At 36.0% G+C, this 17,318-nt stretch overlaps 3 protein-coding genes across 3 annotated transcripts; 2 read left to right on the top strand and 1 right to left on the bottom strand.

Annotated features, from left to right (window-relative positions):
• Positions 1 to 2,061, top strand: CYP6AN2 (cytochrome P450 6B7-like; the record flags this gene model as incomplete). The annotated part of the gene is made up of 2 exons (XM_013322135.1): positions 1 to 232; positions 1,877 to 2,061. Coding segments are annotated over 2 exons (405 nt in total), but the record flags the coding sequence as incomplete, so codon positions are not given.
• Positions 2,062 to 2,220: 159 nt separating this feature from the next.
• Positions 2,221 to 3,501, top strand: LOC106125328 (UPF0728 protein C10orf53 homolog). The gene is made up of 3 exons (XM_013322481.1): positions 2,221 to 2,449; positions 2,862 to 2,947; positions 3,172 to 3,501. The coding sequence occupies exons 1-3, from the start codon at positions 2,359 to 2,361 to the stop codon at positions 3,445 to 3,447; spliced, it is 453 nt and encodes a 150-aa protein (XP_013177935.1). The 5' UTR covers positions 2,221 to 2,358; the 3' UTR covers positions 3,448 to 3,501.
• A 3,493-nt stretch (positions 3,502 to 6,994) lies between these two features.
• On the bottom strand, positions 6,995 to 17,159 carry Sec24AB (Protein transport protein Sec24AB). Its single transcript, XM_013322480.1, has 16 exons — positions 16,982 to 17,159; positions 15,422 to 16,816; positions 13,052 to 13,154; positions 12,469 to 12,595; positions 12,199 to 12,386; positions 11,640 to 11,793; positions 11,054 to 11,211; positions 10,700 to 10,773; positions 10,428 to 10,579; positions 9,799 to 9,952; positions 9,345 to 9,520; positions 8,954 to 9,064; positions 8,648 to 8,832; positions 8,186 to 8,433; positions 7,674 to 7,910; positions 6,995 to 7,438 (listed from the first exon to the last, which is right to left on the bottom strand). The coding sequence occupies exons 2-16, from the start codon at positions 16,804 to 16,806 to the stop codon at positions 7,327 to 7,329; spliced, it is 3,564 nt and encodes a 1,187-aa protein (XP_013177934.1). The 5' UTR covers positions 16,807 to 16,816; positions 16,982 to 17,159; the 3' UTR covers positions 6,995 to 7,326.
• Positions 17,160 to 17,318: the final 159 nt, after the last annotated feature.

The raw sequence follows: 17,318 nt of genomic DNA, 5'->3' as shown, positions 1-17,318 counted from the left end.
TCTCTGGGCGTCTTAAATAGAACGTGCGCTCGCCGCTACAAAATACCAGACTTAAACGTCACAATAGACCCCGGAGTGAAGATTGTGATACCAGCACAAGCGATACAAATGGATGAAAAGTATTTCGACAATCCAAATGAGTTTCGTCCGGAAAGATTTTCTCCGGATGAGGAGAAGAAACTGAATCAATACATGTATATGCCATTCGGTCGCGGACCCCGCGCTTGTATCGGTAAGTTGTTTTTTTTTTAGGGTTTCGTACTTCATAGGAAAAAAACGGAACCCTTATAGGATCACTTTGTTGTTCGTCCGTCTGCCTGTCAAAACCCTTTTTCTTGAAAACGCGTGAAGGTATCAAGCTGGAATTTATTTATATCATAAGATGGCAAACGAGCGAGCGGCCACATTAATTCGCGGAAATAGCAAAGCGACCGCTACTTATATACATCCGCAATTGCAGATACGCAGATAATTCCCCTTCATATGCATCCCCTCCTCCGTCAAATCCACTCCCCATTCCTAATAAGAAAAAGGGGGGAAGGTAAAAATTAAAATTAGGCCTCCGGCACGCTAATTTTGCTTTTATGTAACCCGTTGCAAAGATATTGGACTCTGATCATATTATAATTGCATTAACCTTGATGCATTTAACACAAAAAACTTGATTTTATCACAGCTATTAAGAGAAATATGTTTTCTCGTAAAATATTTAAAAAATCGTTTCGATCAATCATCACATCTTTATATTAATATACTAGCTGTCGATATATAAAAAAACTTAATTAGTGTACCCCACCCATCCATCCATCCACATCACATCCATCTAAACATTCGCATTTATAATATTAGTAAGTTAAATAAAAAGCAGCTCTTTAAGGGATAAATTCGAAAAAAAAACAATAGTATCCTATGTCCGTCTCCCGGCTCTAAGCTGCCTCCTCACCAATTTTCCATATCGGATAAGCCGTTCTTGAGTTATAAATAGTGTAACTAATACGACTTTCTTTTATATATATATATATATATATATATATAGATATAGATTTATAAAAATCTTATTATTAGATCTTTAAGTAAAGAGTTTTGTAAAAAAGCAAGGTATTCTGAAATATTAAAAAGTTATATTCTAACTTTTTATAATAATAACAAAAACTATAAACACTATCATAAAATTACTATTTACTAATACAGATAATATAGATTGCAAAACAAAGAAGATAAAGTTGCACCATACAAAGCAAAGCAAACAAATATGCTCTCATTAATAAATATCTAGTAAACAAGTCTCATAAGTTCAAAGTCCAAATACAACAATACTTCGTACTTGTAACTTAACTAATTTCTGACGAAATACATCTACGAAAACATGTGTCCCATCTCTATTTATTAAAAGTAAATGAAAAGGATGACGATATCATACATCCCTCTGGCTTTTAGTTATCTACAAAAGGGTTTTTTATTTGCAAAATACAAATTGCAATAAAGGCAAAATAAGCAAGCGATTAAAATTGTTTTAAGAGAAATCTCATAAAAACTAATATAATTATACAATATAAGGGAGAATTCGAATGATTAAACATTCATATAGTTTTTTTTTAAGAAGAATTTATTCCACAAAAGATGCGGAAAAACAACTTAAATTAGCGAAATCTTACTTCTTACTAACATTATAAATGCGAATGGATGGATGGATAGATGGATGGATGTTTGTTTTTAGGTTTATAGGTTTAAGATCTCGCTGAAATTTGGCATACACATAGAACATAGTCTGAAAGAACGCAAAAAAAAGCAAGAAAGTTGCGGGCGACAGTTAGATATAAAATGATATCTACCAAAATATCAAAAGCATTTTAATCCAATGAATATTATGGTACAGGAACTCGTCTGGGTGAGATGCAATCACTGGCGGGTCTGGCGGCCGTGCTGCACAAGTTCAGAGTAGAACCGTCGCAGCTGACGCGACGTGATCTCAAGGTCAATCAATGGATGAACGTCGTACAAGGAGTGATCGGCGGTATACCACTGAAGCTTACACTGAGAAATACTTAGAATAAGTAAAAACGTATTAATGAATACTTACATTTTATTGTATTTAATGTCACCGGCAAATAAAGTGCAATGCCAGTTTCAAATTTGCGTTGGCACAACATACAAATATACTCTGTATTTAACGTATATTTTAATCTATGATAAATGTTGTTTTTGTTTACAAACTGTCAATTTTATCATTTTGTTTCTATAGTACACTTACTATACTATACTCTTTGATTTTATTATTTTGTTTCAATATTTCATAAAATATGTATAAAATGTTTTGAAAATTAAAGCAATTATTTACTAATTTTTAATTAATTTACAATGTCTTTTCATTATGTAAGGATTTACTATGGACCCTATGATGCATTTCACACTGTCTCTCATAAACCGCAAAAACTTAGAGGACTCAGAGGTAATAAATAATACTTAGTATCTCCTATAGGTACGCATCAATTGGCCTGTACCGGATATTTGTTTGCTTTGTATGATTTTACATAGCGCTGCGTCCATCATCAGCACCGCCCGCATCGCATCAGGACAAAACAAATCCGTTTATTCCGTGCGTGCAGTGCGTCCGGAGCGGCCCAATGGACGCGTACCTTACATCTTCAGGAATTATAGAAATCGTACAAACGTCGCACTAAAAATCAAATGTAGAAAAGATTGTACATCGTTTATTCCAATAATCCTTATTTTCAATAGCCAATCATAATACTTCATTAAACTATGATGATTTAGAGATAGACAAAACGACAGTAGATTTGATTATAGATCTTAATGTGAGTTCTAATTTTCTTCTATTACAAGAGTAATATATCCTCCAGATCATCTACACAAGCTGGGCTACCGCGTGGACCTCGTTCCAGTCGAGTTCGTAAATTACTGCATGCTGGAGATGTGCGGCCATGAGGTATCATAAAGTCTCTAATAAGTTCATTGTACAACAAATTACAAGTCTGAAAGAAATTCTGTTAAAAAACAGAGCTCTATGTTAAAAAAACAACTTTCAATGGAGGTACGCTTAACTTTGTCTGGATTACACACATTCATAACACTTATTATCCGCAATCTTGAAATATATATATATATAATTATCTGTTTATAGGTATCATTAATTAAACTTAATATTATCAGGTATTTAGATGCAACATCCAGAACCTTCTGTTCAACACGCCAGCGGAACTAGACCCTGTTTGCATGCGGGCTGTAGACGCGGTGGTCGATGCCTCCGCCAAATTCCTACGAGCGAGAAACTACCTTTGGTTCTGGGCGCTTATTGACAACCAGTTGTTCAGGAGAAGCGAGTTCGCGCCAAAAGACCATTGGCCTTTCGATGTGGACAAGGATAGTTATGATACATGTATGGAGTGCACTTACTGTTGTGGTAGTTTAAAGAAAAATAAAAAGTGATTTGTAATAAATAGGGTTAATTTAGACAATTTTTAAGCTTTGTTATTTTTTGTTTACTAATTTATTGCTTTTAGACAGTTTTGTTAGTAATAATCTATTTATTCGAATGTATTTTATTTATACGTTTAAATTGATAAGTTTTGCATATGATAAATATAGAGAGGGAACTATATCAAGTCTGTTGTGATTTCGCTTTTATAAAATAAATATCGTAATAATGACAAAAGAAAGAAAGAAATTAAATTCCAATTATTTTTGCCAAGTATAATTCATTTCAAAGTTTGTAAACATTTATCATGATAGTAGATCTATGTCGTAAGATGACAAGAGACATCTAAAGCAAATTACGGTCGCAAGTCACACGGTTATTTGTTCTGTTTTCATTTTAACTAGATATGTTTTTATACTAGTACTAGCTGTACCCAAGACTCTGTGCGCGTGGAATTAAAAAACTTAATTAGTAGCCTATATGTTCTTTCACAATGTCTTCTACATCCATGCTAAATTTCAGCAAGATCCATGCAACCGTTCTGAAGATACCTTCAAACAAACTTCCGTCTATTCATTAGTAAGTTATGTAACAAAAAAATATTGCGTCATTCCATCGATCTAGTATTCTGTCAGGCCCTTTTATTTGTACCTTGTGCGTGATTTGTATACTCATCGCAAAGTACTGTATGCGTAAAACGCCTGATGCGTTGCAATTAAGTCCGCTCTATATTTAACTACGCGCCCTTGAAAAATATCTTGTATCATCGTACGTTTTCACTGACGAAACTCTTGTATATTATCTAAATGTTTTTTTTTTCAAGAAAATACATCATAATTTTTTGTGTATGAATGTTTCGTCAGTGGAAACACTCGGGAGTGTAAATAAAACCTTTCTGTATCGATTTATTAAAATCGCGTTATTCAAAATGCTACTATGACGTTTCATTTCCAAGTGTTATCACAGTTTTGTTCCATCTTTTACGAATAAAATTATTTTAAAGGAAACAATATTGTGATTTTAAATTGATTTATATTGAAACAAGTTACAAGGCTGACTGGGTCGCATGCACAGTCCGTCGACGTGAGACTGGAGCGAAAGAAAAATTCGCAAACACTTCCCTTACACGATAACCCCCTACATCAGTTAAAACACTTCGATATTTTTCTTTTACTCCACTCTTATACAATTTCATATACAAACTGGTTACTTTTCGACATACATAGTACCTAATAATTCGAATCTGAAACCAGTCTCGCTACACACTAGCGATATTTCATAACTTAATTTCTTATATAAAAATTGATGTTCGATAGTGTACAACAAGCTTTATAGCATGACGTAATAATCGGCTACTTAATCACACAAACAATCCGATATATTTATATATATATTGAGTTTCACATACTATTCGTTAGCCGTTTTATTGCGCCATGACATTTGTGTCAACTCTAAAATAAATTTAGAACTTACAATTTTTGTAAACGTGGTAAAAACAATACATCGGATTAATTACAATTTATCAATTAAAAATAAAATGGTTACTTTAACATTAAACATGCTCTTTTTATTTATTTTTTGCTTTTAAACTTTGTGTAAACATATCTCCAATTCCTACTTGTAAAATTTGGTCAAACGCCACATAATATTTTTACAAGAATAAAACACAGACGTTAATTATAAAGTAATATTGTAATTATATTTTACTTTGTGATGTGAAAACACGTTAGGGATTAAAATGGTTGGGTTAAAATTACGAAATATCACAAGGAAAGGGGATGAAAAGAGGGGAGAGGGTATAATAAGATATTGCGTGTGTTCATGTATGACCACTAACACCGAACTTTCCAAATTTTTGGATACATTTTGAAAATATAACCACGTTTACATAACCCTACCTTAATCAAGAATAACTTTAAGGAACTTCGCACACAAACCTCGTAAATCTGCGGGATTCGGCGATTTTAGTCGCTAAGCGATTCAATAATTGTAATATAAAAGTTCACAGGCACACGTCGCCGACATTTTGTTCGTAGATATCACCAATTGTTGGCATCCTGTTTGTCAAGACCTTCGTAAGAAAAGTAGTTGTGATTTTCAAAATGGCGACGCGCATCGACAATTCAATGTATAAAGCGCGCAACGCAATACACGCGACGCAACACTACAATATTGATTTCGAATATTTACGTTGCTTTGTGTACGAAGGGATAATATTGTTTTCTCTATTTTTTTTAAACAGCATGAAAGGGATGACAATATGTTTTGGCATTGAAAACTTCGCAGTTACACTATAGACCATCATTATCAAAAGAAATTTACAATGGAAACTATAGTAACATAAATACGAACAATTACAGAACTAATATAGATACACCTAATACCGTATTAATATAACAAATAAATTTATTGCGTATATTTTATTTATAATAGTGATTTATTTATGTTGCTTTCACGACACGACCCGGGATCAAACGTATTATAAGATGCAAACTTTACGGCCGCTCAAGATTTGCTGGAAGCGAACATTACTCGACTGCAGGTGGAGGATAATTACCGCAGCCTCACTCCTCCCATTAGCGTTATCCTCCGCAAATCCTACCGATATAGATATATAACTAAGATATGATTCATACAAATTAGACATCTTATATAGATTTCCTAATGTCATTTTATATTTTAAATGTTCACATTGAAGAAATTTGCACAACAGGCCTCCGGAGGCCTTTAGTTGCCTTATAGATTAGGTATCTAATGGTTACAAATCAATGAGAACTGTTCTGTGCATCGTCTCATTTCTTGCGAGCCGCCATAAAGTTTGAATAGTATTATAACTGGCTATAAAATACTGGGAATATATTAACATTAATGCGAAACCAAATAACATCTTTTCAATATTGTGCCTTACATTATTACGACTTATGAAATATCATGTAACCGTACATTTAGTTGATTATTTCAATTGTATTTAGTACAGTCACTAAGAAAATATTAATGATATTCTTTATATCTATTTTTATTTTTTTTAAATAACTGCTATCAACTGTACAAATTACTTTATAATTTTATGGTAGAAATTTTCTTAACGACTGTACGTAAATTAAATTTTGGATACATTTTCAATTAATCTGTATATTAAATGCAGAACAAAATAATATAAAGCTTTAGCAGTTTCACACTGATTATATTTTATACACATGTCTCCTACCATTTGTTCTGTTTTCACTTCTTACGATCGAGTTTAATTTCGAGTTGAAGTATTCGAAATTTCCGGCAGTTTATTCCATTGGTATTTATATTATTTCATATTTAGGAGTTTTTAAATTATTTTATTATACCTAATATTTCTCTCTATTTCTTTCCATAGCTATTTCTAATATGTTAATACAGTTGAAATAATTTATTAGTTTTAAATATAAATGTATTTTGTAGTATTGAATACCTGTAATTTAATTTTTTTGGATAGCCTCAGTCAAATAACTTATGCGAAATATTTAGAATTTACAAATAAATAATCATGCACATTTACTTGACAACTTAAAATTTTAATGTCGTCTATCAAACATTATAAAACCTTTTTTTTAAAACTGCAACATTTTATTGTTAACAAATATATTTGTATATATTAAAGCGATACACAAGAAAGCTATATTTTAGCACAATAGCTATATACCGTAAACACTTGTATATATAAATATTGTTGTCTCTGTCATGTTAACGCGAATGAAAGGGATAACAATATATGATACAAATGACTACAATAGAGTTATGATGTAAGGGCAGTGTCGCGAGGCGTTACATGTCACTATGGAGTCCGCGACCGTTAGCACTAGTTCCAGTGTCCGGCGATAGATGGCGCTGTGAGAACTCACTCACTACTCACACTCGACTCATTTCACTTGGTTCTTCACGTGCTGTAAGAACTCGTAGTAGGAGAACGCAGACTCCACCCTATCGTCGACCAGCCGGTCTGTGAACAGCTGCCGTGTTGGTGACGTATCCCTGAAATTAAACATTTAATTACAATCTTACTAATATGTGCCTATATTTTGGATGTATGGATGTTCGTTACAAAGTATCTCTAGAACAGCAGTATGGATTTCGCTGAAATTTTACATAGATGTAGAACTTAGAACTTAGTCTGGAACAATACTACTTATTAATTTTTCTTTTTAATTCAGCGCAAACGGAGTCGCGGGCATTGGCAGTAGCGTGAAATAAAGAATTAAGTGCGTACCTGAGTATGTGCACACCGGAGGGATACGGCCGGTCGTCGTTGAGTTTGTCAATGAAGGCGTGCAGCAGCCGGCTGGTGGGCGTGTCTAGGCGCGGTAGACTGCGCGCCTCGTCCGGCAGCTGCGCGTGCGCACCCACACCGAACACCTCCGATAGGAAGGCGGGGCTCACGTTGCAGCACACGTATATCATAAGTGTACTCCCATCGTCCAGGAGGTACGCGCCGTTTGAGTTTAAACTGAAACATAAAATTACCACTTAAAATGACGATTTCCAGTACATTATTACTAGTATTGGTACTATATGCAACACCTATTTTATTTTTAATTTATAACAGCGCCATCTAGTTATGTTTTTGGTATCTCTTAAATCCGCGAGTTGCTGCGCAGAATACAATTTTAATTGTCTTGGGTACGGGAGAGGGCACTGCGTTTTGGACCTATACCGTGAAAAGCCAAGATATATGAAAAGAGCTGTACTACGTTAGATTTACACTAACGGTGACAAACTCACCGTTCAGCTGTAAGCTGTAGCCGCGGCGGATCAGGCGCATCGTCCTCCTCCTCGTCGTGTTCCGCGTCACGATCCTGTTGCTCGTTCGGCTCTTGTGGGTCATGACGTATGTGCAGATGAAGCTCGTGCACTGGGTACAGGTCGGGGTAGACGGCGCGCAGCAGCTGTCCCAGCGGTAACGTCTTCATGTCGCACATGTCCGCCACGCGCTCATCCAGGCGGGTCGACGTGCCCGTGCGGAATGCTTTCTACAATGCAGATAGAGATATCAAAATTATGCAAAATATTAGGGTGACAATGAAACTCAAGGTCATAGAGAATGTTCATAGTATGAAACATTAGGATGGTATGTAGATTTGTCTGACGTCTCGCTATGACAAAGATCGAAGCTTTTCGTCTTGAAACTGTCTTATATTCAATAAAATGTAGGTATCGAGGAGTAATTTGTTGGTGAGTCTTTACCCGCTTGAGCAGAGCAAGCAGGTATAGCGGCAGCAGACGCAGTGAGGCGGGCGCGTGCAGGGCGCTGCTGACTGCGCCGGCGGGCAGGTTGCGCGCCAGCCTGTGCGCTGAGAGCGCGTCCACCGCCACGTTCATCAGCGCCTCGCGCGCCTCAGACATTGATGCGGACGCGCAACGGTCCACCGCTACGTATACATACAAAGTTAACATATATTCTATTTTTAAGTGATTTATTTAGCCATCTGCGTTGTCTATCGATTGTATAAGTAAATTACCATTTTTTTTGTAATAAAAAATGTTAATTACCCATTTTGCTGAGTAGTCCGATGATGCATTGCTGATCTGCGGAATGCAGCACATCCGTCAAGTTGGTGGCGATGGGCAGCGCCAGCGTGTGCACCCGGATACGACGCTCGCCTGTAAATGTTCACCACATTGTTGTCACGTTCAAATGTTCCATAGTTATCTACTAAAGAGCTGAACCGATTTCCAGGGGACTTGGATGGGAAGGCAGCTGATGTACGCGGGCAATCGCTAGTTTCAGCATAACCGTATAATTATTTTTAAATATCTCGGCGACTCAAGGTCACCGACGTGCTGCGCCGTAGTAACCCCCTGCATCCCACTACACCTAACATTGTGTTCTGTGTTCTCAGGCGAACTTAAAAGTCGACTAGATATCTGAAAACTACTATACCTTTACTACTAGTATACAGTAAGGCAGCCTGGAAGCAGACATGTTGTAAATCCGACACGGACTCTTCTATAGTGAGCTGCATGCCGAAGCCCGCGTCCGGCGACACGTTGGGCAGCGATAACAAATCCGTCGACCGCACGAAGAAGTTGCCGTGGAACGTGTGGATCGCAATACCCCTGATAATTACACCATTACATAAAAATATTCATAATATAAAATCTGTCAATTCTACGCTATATTTAAAATATTAAATAATGTATAAAAATGTCTAGAAGTAGGAATAATTATGGGAAAATATAGAACTAGAAAAGTGTATTAGAATGGACATCGCATCAAGTACATTTTATTACACAACAAAGAAGAAAGATAAGATTCAAAGAAGAGAGAAAGAGATAGCAACACGTTAAACTGTGTATATCATCTGTTATCACTTTTATCGATGTTTTAGACATACTTGGTGCAGCGCACGCGCATGACGGCCTCAAAGCCGATCTTCCTGGTGAGATATCTGGTGAGCATGCGTTGGAGCTGTTCTGCCTGCCAGGCGCGCGCCGCACGAAACAGCGGGATGTGGTACACTGTACCCGCGCTGAACTTGCTCATACCACCTACATAGAATAAAATTATTCAATTAAACATAAATAAATACTAAATTTAATACTATTTCTCTACCTTTATTGTTTTGAGTTGAAACTACAAGTTACTTTGTGATGTCACATAGAAATTCCATTGCGGTGTTTGTGTAACATATCGTTATCTCTGTTTTTCCTATAAGTGTGAGAGAGATGACATCATATTTTCGTACAAATATTTCGACAAAGCAGTATCCAACTTTAATACACATTTTGACGTCATTAACCGTTGGTTCCTGAAACCAAAATCTCTGTATAAAACATATCATCATCTCTTTTATTATCTTTGACAAAACTAATATAACAATATGTTTTAAACGTAGATCTCTGAAACTCACAATAAGCGGTTACATGTATCAAGTATGTGCAGAGTAACCCGGTTTTATCTCTCTCTCTCTTACGCACACACACAAAAGATTCTATCTGTCTGTGTTCAGGTGAATGTACTGACTGAGTGTGGCGAGGTCGCAGTACTGTGAGCTGAGCAGGAAGAGGTCGACGGCGACCTGAGCGCCGCTGCAGTCCAACGCCAGCCGCTTGTAGAAGTCGCTCGCGGGGTTCAAATGTGCCACCTCCTTTGATGAACGACTGTTTGGATCTTCCCTGCAACACACATCATAAATATTACATCTGTCTCGATGAAGTTTTGTGCTAAATTATACATATTATATTTGAATATACAAACATAAGAGCTATAAGCTTTTAAGTTAAAATAACATTTACCTAGATTGTAACGCTCCAGGTCCAATGTTAGGTAAACACGTTTGGAAGACAGTGATGCGTCCTCCAGTCGGTGCCTGAAATATTAACGAGAGATTTTATTTAAACATATTTTATTTTTTTCAAACGAAAAAGTGCTAAAAAAGATTTACCTAGAAAGTCCTTATTTTACTGATACGCAAATTTTTCACGAACTTTAATTTAAAAAAAATCAAACATCTTTAATTTTGCTGTATGGATTGTAATATCAAAGGTTACCAAAGCGTTTCAAAGCGGGATTTAGCTTTAGACCGCTTCATTTCAGCCTAATCATGAAATATCTAAGATTATAAATGTTATTATTTAACTAAGACTAACCATAAGTTTATACGCAGCTTGCAGCGCTGCGCCGAGCGCGGAGACAGGCACGCCGGGCGCGGAGTGTCTGCGGGGCAGCGCTGTCAGCAGCTCCAAGATCATGTCGCGACACTCGCCCAGATTCACCAGCAGCGATTCCGGCGATGGCAGGAACACGTCTGAAACATCACTTCTTTTAAAACCCAGCTCCAATACTTCTTAGCCTACCCAATCTAGTATCTTTTATGTAGTAGATGGATGAGTAGGGTAAAAGGACTAGATTTTACCCACCCACAGCGCATACATCAGAAGAAATCTCATGTGGGGTTGTCCGACTCATATTGCAAAAGATGACGAAATCTCGTAAAATTACTATCTTTGTAGCTCTTTACACAACAATAGTTATGTCTTACAGTAGGTAAGACAAAGAAAGTATGGAATAAAACTGTGCTCCAGCTGACAATTATAGGCAAGATAGAAGGAAAGAGAGGCGCTGGATAAAAAGAACAAAACATCAGGACCAAACAGGACAAACATCATACCATAAAAGAAAGTTTTAGTCAGTGATGACGACGATGATGATGATGGTGATGATGATGAAAATTACCGTCAATATCGATGACAGTGAGTTCTTTGGGTCGCGCGAGGCCGTCCGCCATCAGGTAGTAATGCACGTGCGCGTCATAACAGATGAAGCCGACCTGCGTGCGCGCATCTCCGGGCAATTCATCCAGCTTCTCCTTCAGCGTATCGCATACTACCTGCAAACATACAGACAAACAGATATTTAATCGATTTCCTCTTTTAGAACTTTCTCAAAATCGGAAAAAACAAATAACCAATGTATTACCAGTTTATAAAATAAACAAGGAAAAAGACAATCTTACTTCTTACTATTTTACTAATATTATAAATACGATAGTCTAGATGGATGGATGGATGTTTGTTAGAATGTATCTCCAGAAGGGATGCATAGATCTCGCTAAAATTTAGCATAGATGTAGAACATAGTCTGGAAGAACACATAGACTATTTATTAAGTTTTTTTAATTCCGCGTGGACAGTCATTGTGCCTTGTACTTCCAAGTTGACTCATTCATTAAATTGACACTGAACGATTGAACGGACTGAGCAAACTGAATGAATGAGTGAATGAATTATAGTACCTGCAGGTATCCCGAGTCCCGTGCGATCTGTGAGACATCAAATAGGAAGAGGTAGACAGCTGGCTGCGGCGGACGCAGCATGTACTCGCCGGGCGCAATGAACTCTATTGTGGCTGACTTGATCTCAGGTCTACGTGTCGGCTCACCGTATGACTTGCTGACTGGATCGTACTGGAACTCTTCGGGCACTGGAGAATTTAAGATAAGTTTTAAAAATTACATTTAATAACAAGATTTGTTAGTTATAATTTTACTTTACGTGTCACTTACAGTCATTGACACGATAGCAGAGGTTGCACTTCCAACGCTTGGCGTCTACGAAGTATACGAATGGGTTGATGTAAGTGCGGCAAGCGCGACATCGCACTATCGTACTGCACTGGATCACTGGCAAGTTCTGCAAACAATCACCAAATATAAATATATCAAGCAAACTTCAAAGCGGATTTATTTTTAAGAATTTTAGTCTATTATTATTTCGATTAACAAGAGATTTTATAGCACTAGTACTAAAAAATTTAATTGTGGGTTGCGACCCTTGTTTCGACTTCCACCACGAATTAATGCTGTTTACATAAAGAAGCAAACGAGCAAGCGGTCACTTGAATTCGCCAAAGTAGCGAAATAACCTTTGCCCATATACATTATTTGCAGTTATTAATCGATAGAGTAGGGGACGCACAGAAATATGATATTTCTTCTTCCTACGCGTCCCCACCTCTGCCACATCTACCTTGAACTTTGGCCTTTGGAAGATGACTAACCATATTACATGATGACTAATTTATATAATTAATATAATTAACTAAATAAAAATATAGCAGAATAACTACTGTTATAAGTTCCTACTTACATTAAGATCCTTAAACGGATGAATAAGTATACCCAAAGGTAGTCGACACTTTTGTAGCAACGAATTAGTGTCCGGTATCCGGTTTACCGTACATCGGAAGATTCTGCAAACAAAAACATTATTAATAAAATATTCATAAAATTGCTTCCTTTCATCGATTCGGTGATCAACAAAGTTATAAAATATTTTAATTTATTGTGGGAAAGAAACACTGCATATAGTAACACGTAATCTATTCAATGCATTGACAATAAATGCAAATTTATTTAAATCAGTCTGAGAATTATCAACAGACTATCAAAAAATATACCAAACTTTAATTGGTTAATTAATAATCTGTAACTTTATTATACATGGTAAATTAAAAGAACCAAACATTTATAGAAGTACTAGCTATCGCACGTAACTCCGTCCGCGCATAAATAACAGCCGATTCTTAGACCTTCTAAATATGCATATAAAATTAATGAAAAATCCAATTCTGACGACTATGGTAACTAATATAGTGACACGATAATTTTAAATGTAATTTTATTGCATTAAAATCATTTCTTTTCGTCAGTATAAACAATATCTTATTTATTGATAAAAGGTCTAATAATCTGAAAAGCCAATTAAAAACTTACTAATCTTACTTATATTATAAATGTGAATGTTTGGATGGATGGATAGATGGAAGGATGTCTTTTGAAATGTATCACTAGAAAGGCTTCATAGATCTCACTGAAAATTGGCATACACGTAAAACATAGTGTGGAAGAACACATAGGCTACTAATTATTTTTTTTTTAATTCCATGCTGACGGAGTAAAACAGCTAGTATTAGACTAAAAAGAAGGATAAACTTTATCATAAGTAACATGAATAAAAACGTAGCTCATATTACTACTAGTTCCAAGAGTAAAGTTCTTAATTAGGTAGTTAAGATAAAATGACATTTCAATGATTTGTACACAATGTTTATCAAAGTTTACGCTCACTTAAGTTTACACAGACAAACTGCTTTTAATACATCGTAGTTTTTTTTTAGAAAGTGACATTGATACCTTGATTGTCATATTTGAAGGTGAATCATCCAACTTAACTATAGATTTAAATTAATTTATATTATTTACTAGCAGTCGCCAGGGACTCTGACCTCGCGAAATTAAAAAAAAACTTAATTACTTGACTATATGTTCTTCCAGACTATGTTTTACATAGGCGCCAAATTTCACGGAGATCCATTAAGCCATTTTGAAGATACCTTTAAACAAACATCCATCCATCCATCTAAACAGTCACATTTATAATATTAGTAAGATTTGTTTAATGCCTAAAGCAGTCAGAGTACTTTTATTTGAAAAAATTTTATCTCAAATAAACTTAGTAATTCTTATGGACAATAGTTAAATCTACCATATTAAGCAATTCAATAGATAGTGTCTATCATAAATCTGTCTGATAAAATAGCACTTGACGTGTTAAATAGTATACAATGTTATCATTTTATATACAACAAAAAGCTGGACTTATTATATCAAATAGCTGTCGTAAAACTTAGAAAGTAGCCTATGTGTCCTTTCAGATTATGTTCTACATATGTGCCAAATTTCATCAAGATCCATTGAGTCGTTCTGGAGATATCTTTAAACACGCATCCATCCATCCAAACCTTTGCATTTATAATACTAGTAAGAATAATATAGTTTACTTTTTAAAGATCCATAAATAGATTGGGTTTACAGAATTAATGGACTGGAATGACATTGGAATGCAAAAAATGCAGACAAATCATAATGTTATCCAAAATTATATTTTTACTAAAAATATTTCAAAAAATGTATTAATGAATTATTGTAAGAGATATGATAAAGTCAAATATAATTTATTTCATGTAATATAAATAATAATTATGCAATAATTTTGGAATTCAAATACATAGTATGATATATAGTTTTATATTACAATAGAAGTCACAATAACAATGAAAACAAAGAATGTAAGCTTATGATAGAATTATCTTGTCCTTGTAATTACAAAGCATTTTAACAATGCTAACTAGCCTAGCCTATTTCACATATCTGTACGATAATAACTATCATCCTAGGTCAAGGTTTAGGAGCAAATGCAGAACTTTTAAACCCAATAGGTAACCAAAATTTTAAGAAAAATTACTTACTATAGGTAACTCAAACCAAAAACTTCCTTTAAAACATATTGTTATATCTATTTTGTCAAATAAGCACAGGGATAAAAATATGCTTTATACAGAGATTTTGTTCTCGGAAAACAAAGGTTTAAAGTAATAAATATGCACAAACTATGAATTCAAACTTATAAGAACTTCTACTTATTATAAATGATTATGTAAAAACAAATAGTACTTACTCAGGACTGCAATTGGGAGCATCCGCAAACTGGTGGCTGAGTCTTATTTCTGGTGGATCCTCAGGGTATTCTGGCAGTATATGTCTGCATTGAAGTAAATCCATCATCTGGTGACCCCATAACTGGTCAAAACCTTGCTTTGTCACACTCAGCTGGCCCATTTGCTGCGTCATTGCTTGAGCAGTATATGGAGTCTGGAACTGCTTGCCCACTGGCTGTGGTGGCATCATAGGTTGCTGACTAGCAGAGCTGCTTTGAGGCATTTGCGGATATCTGTTCTGTATGTTTGATTTAGGAGGTCCCGGTAAAGGTCCCGAAGGCAGCCCAGCATTGGGGATTTGATTCATACTAGGCTGCGGTGGCAATGGCCCCATAGGTAAACTAGAAGGACCACTGTACATTTGTGGTCTTGGTCCAGGTACACCCATTGTTGTGTTTGGTCCTACTAATCCATTGTTATGTTGAGGGGGGAATTGTTGGCTTCCAATTTGCGGCCCTATAGGTGGCTTCATCAAACCTGTTGTTGGTGGAAGAGAAGTTGGCCCAGATAGACCAGTGTTAGGCCTTATCTGGCCAGGCATGGGACCAATTGGACCATTAACTCCTATTGGCCTTGGATTCCCTATTTGACCAATTAGCCCAGTGGAGATAGGAGGTCGAGTCATGGGTGGACCTGATATTAAAGGACTATTTTGTAAAGGACCTGAATATGAAGTACTAGGTTGACTAGTCAAAGGGCCAGGTGGTACTGATACAGGAGGGTAATAAGTTGGTGGTATTGAGGGATTCATTGGGCCTAATAAGTTGGTAGAAGTCACAGGTGGCTTGTTAATAACAGGGCTGTAGGAACATGATGGTGGTGAAGTCATAGGTGTATGTTGCATTGTTTGTTGGTTTATTTGTGGTGGTAATGAGGGTGGACCATTAATTAGTGGTTGATTGAATTGACTAGATGGAAGAAGAGGTGGAGTATTATGATTTATTTGTTGCTGCTCTTGGTATTTGGGATGGTAGGGCAAAGCGTTGGAATTGGGATTAGCTGAAGATGAAGGAATGTTTTGGAATAAGTTTTGATTTGAACTTCCTATAGAGGGTTTGATTGGTGGTCTCAATGGTGATGAATTGAAGGCGGGAATTGGTTGATTCATCATTCCCGACTGATTGAAAGCGGGCGAACTGCTTGCGCTCTGATTAAAGTGATTTACTTTGCTCTGGTTAGTGGGGCTAACAAATCCAGGCACAGGACTATTCGAGTTAGCATCTTGCTTTAATATTGACGGCTGTGACGTCGGATTATATTGGTTGGCATATTGTGGCCCGGGCTGCGCATTTGTCTGTGGCACTCCCGAGATATTGTTGTACGGACTTGGTTGAAAGTTTGACATGTTTGTCAATCTGAAAACGATATGAAAGGCTTTGTTCAAAAATATCACGAAACTTTTAATGCACTGTATTTGTCTTATGTTTATTTTACGATAAAATAGTTCTTATCGACAAGGATTTTTAATTAATGCTAATTCACTGAAAATGACAGAAGGACGTAACTTTAAACTGACTTACCTCAGTCCAGGGGAAGTAACAACACAGGAAATTTATTTTACACTCTTTGTAATGCTATAACATTCTCACATATTATCCCGTAAGGTGGAATTAACGTAATAAAATAACACAGTGAAGGAAAATACAACCCTGACTTACGTGGCCGAGCGATTAAAAGCGCCCTCTACTGGAATAATTAATTGATTTTTGACTTGGCACGTCAAAACTGTTTCGTTTGCAAAGACAGCTCACAATAACATGATCATTTTTATATTTTACTGATTTTTTTTAATTTCATTTTAATATAAAACAAATAACTGACACAACTAATCAAGTGTTTCGAAACGCATTACATAAA

This window comes from Papilio xuthus, unplaced genomic scaffold, assembly GCF_000836235.2.
Source record: "Papilio xuthus unplaced genomic scaffold, Pxut_1.1 DF825928.1, whole genome shotgun sequence".
NCBI lineage: Eukaryota > Metazoa > Arthropoda > Insecta > Lepidoptera > Papilionidae > Papilio > Papilio xuthus.
Note: the sequence above shows the minus strand (reverse complement) of the source record. Positions and strands in the feature narration are given on the sequence as shown.

Excerpts from the sequence above, each read along its gene's own strand:
- LOC106125328 (XM_013322481.1), top strand. The coding sequence starts at position 2,359 with ATGTCTTTTCATTATGTAAGGATTTACTATGGACCCTATGATGCATTT. Across the intron at positions 2,450-2,861 it reads AAAACTTAGAGGACTCAGAG|ATCATCTACACAAGCTGGGC; the intron begins GTAATAAATAAT and ends TATATCCTCCAG. Across the intron at positions 2,948-3,171 it reads TGGAGATGTGCGGCCATGAG|GTATTTAGATGCAACATCCA; the intron begins GTATCATAAAGT and ends TAATATTATCAG.
- Sec24AB (XM_013322480.1), bottom strand. The coding sequence starts at position 16,806 with ATGTCAAACTTTCAACCAAGTCCGTACAACAATATCTCGGGAGTGCCA. Across the intron at positions 9,521-9,798 it reads ATGCGCGTGCGCTGCACCAA|GGGTATTGCGATCCACACGT; the intron begins GTATGTCTAAAA and ends TGTAATTATCAG. Across the intron at positions 7,911-8,185 it reads CTACAGCTTACAGCTGAACG|TTTAAACTCAAACGGCGCGT; the intron begins GTGAGTTTGTCA and ends TTTATGTTTCAG.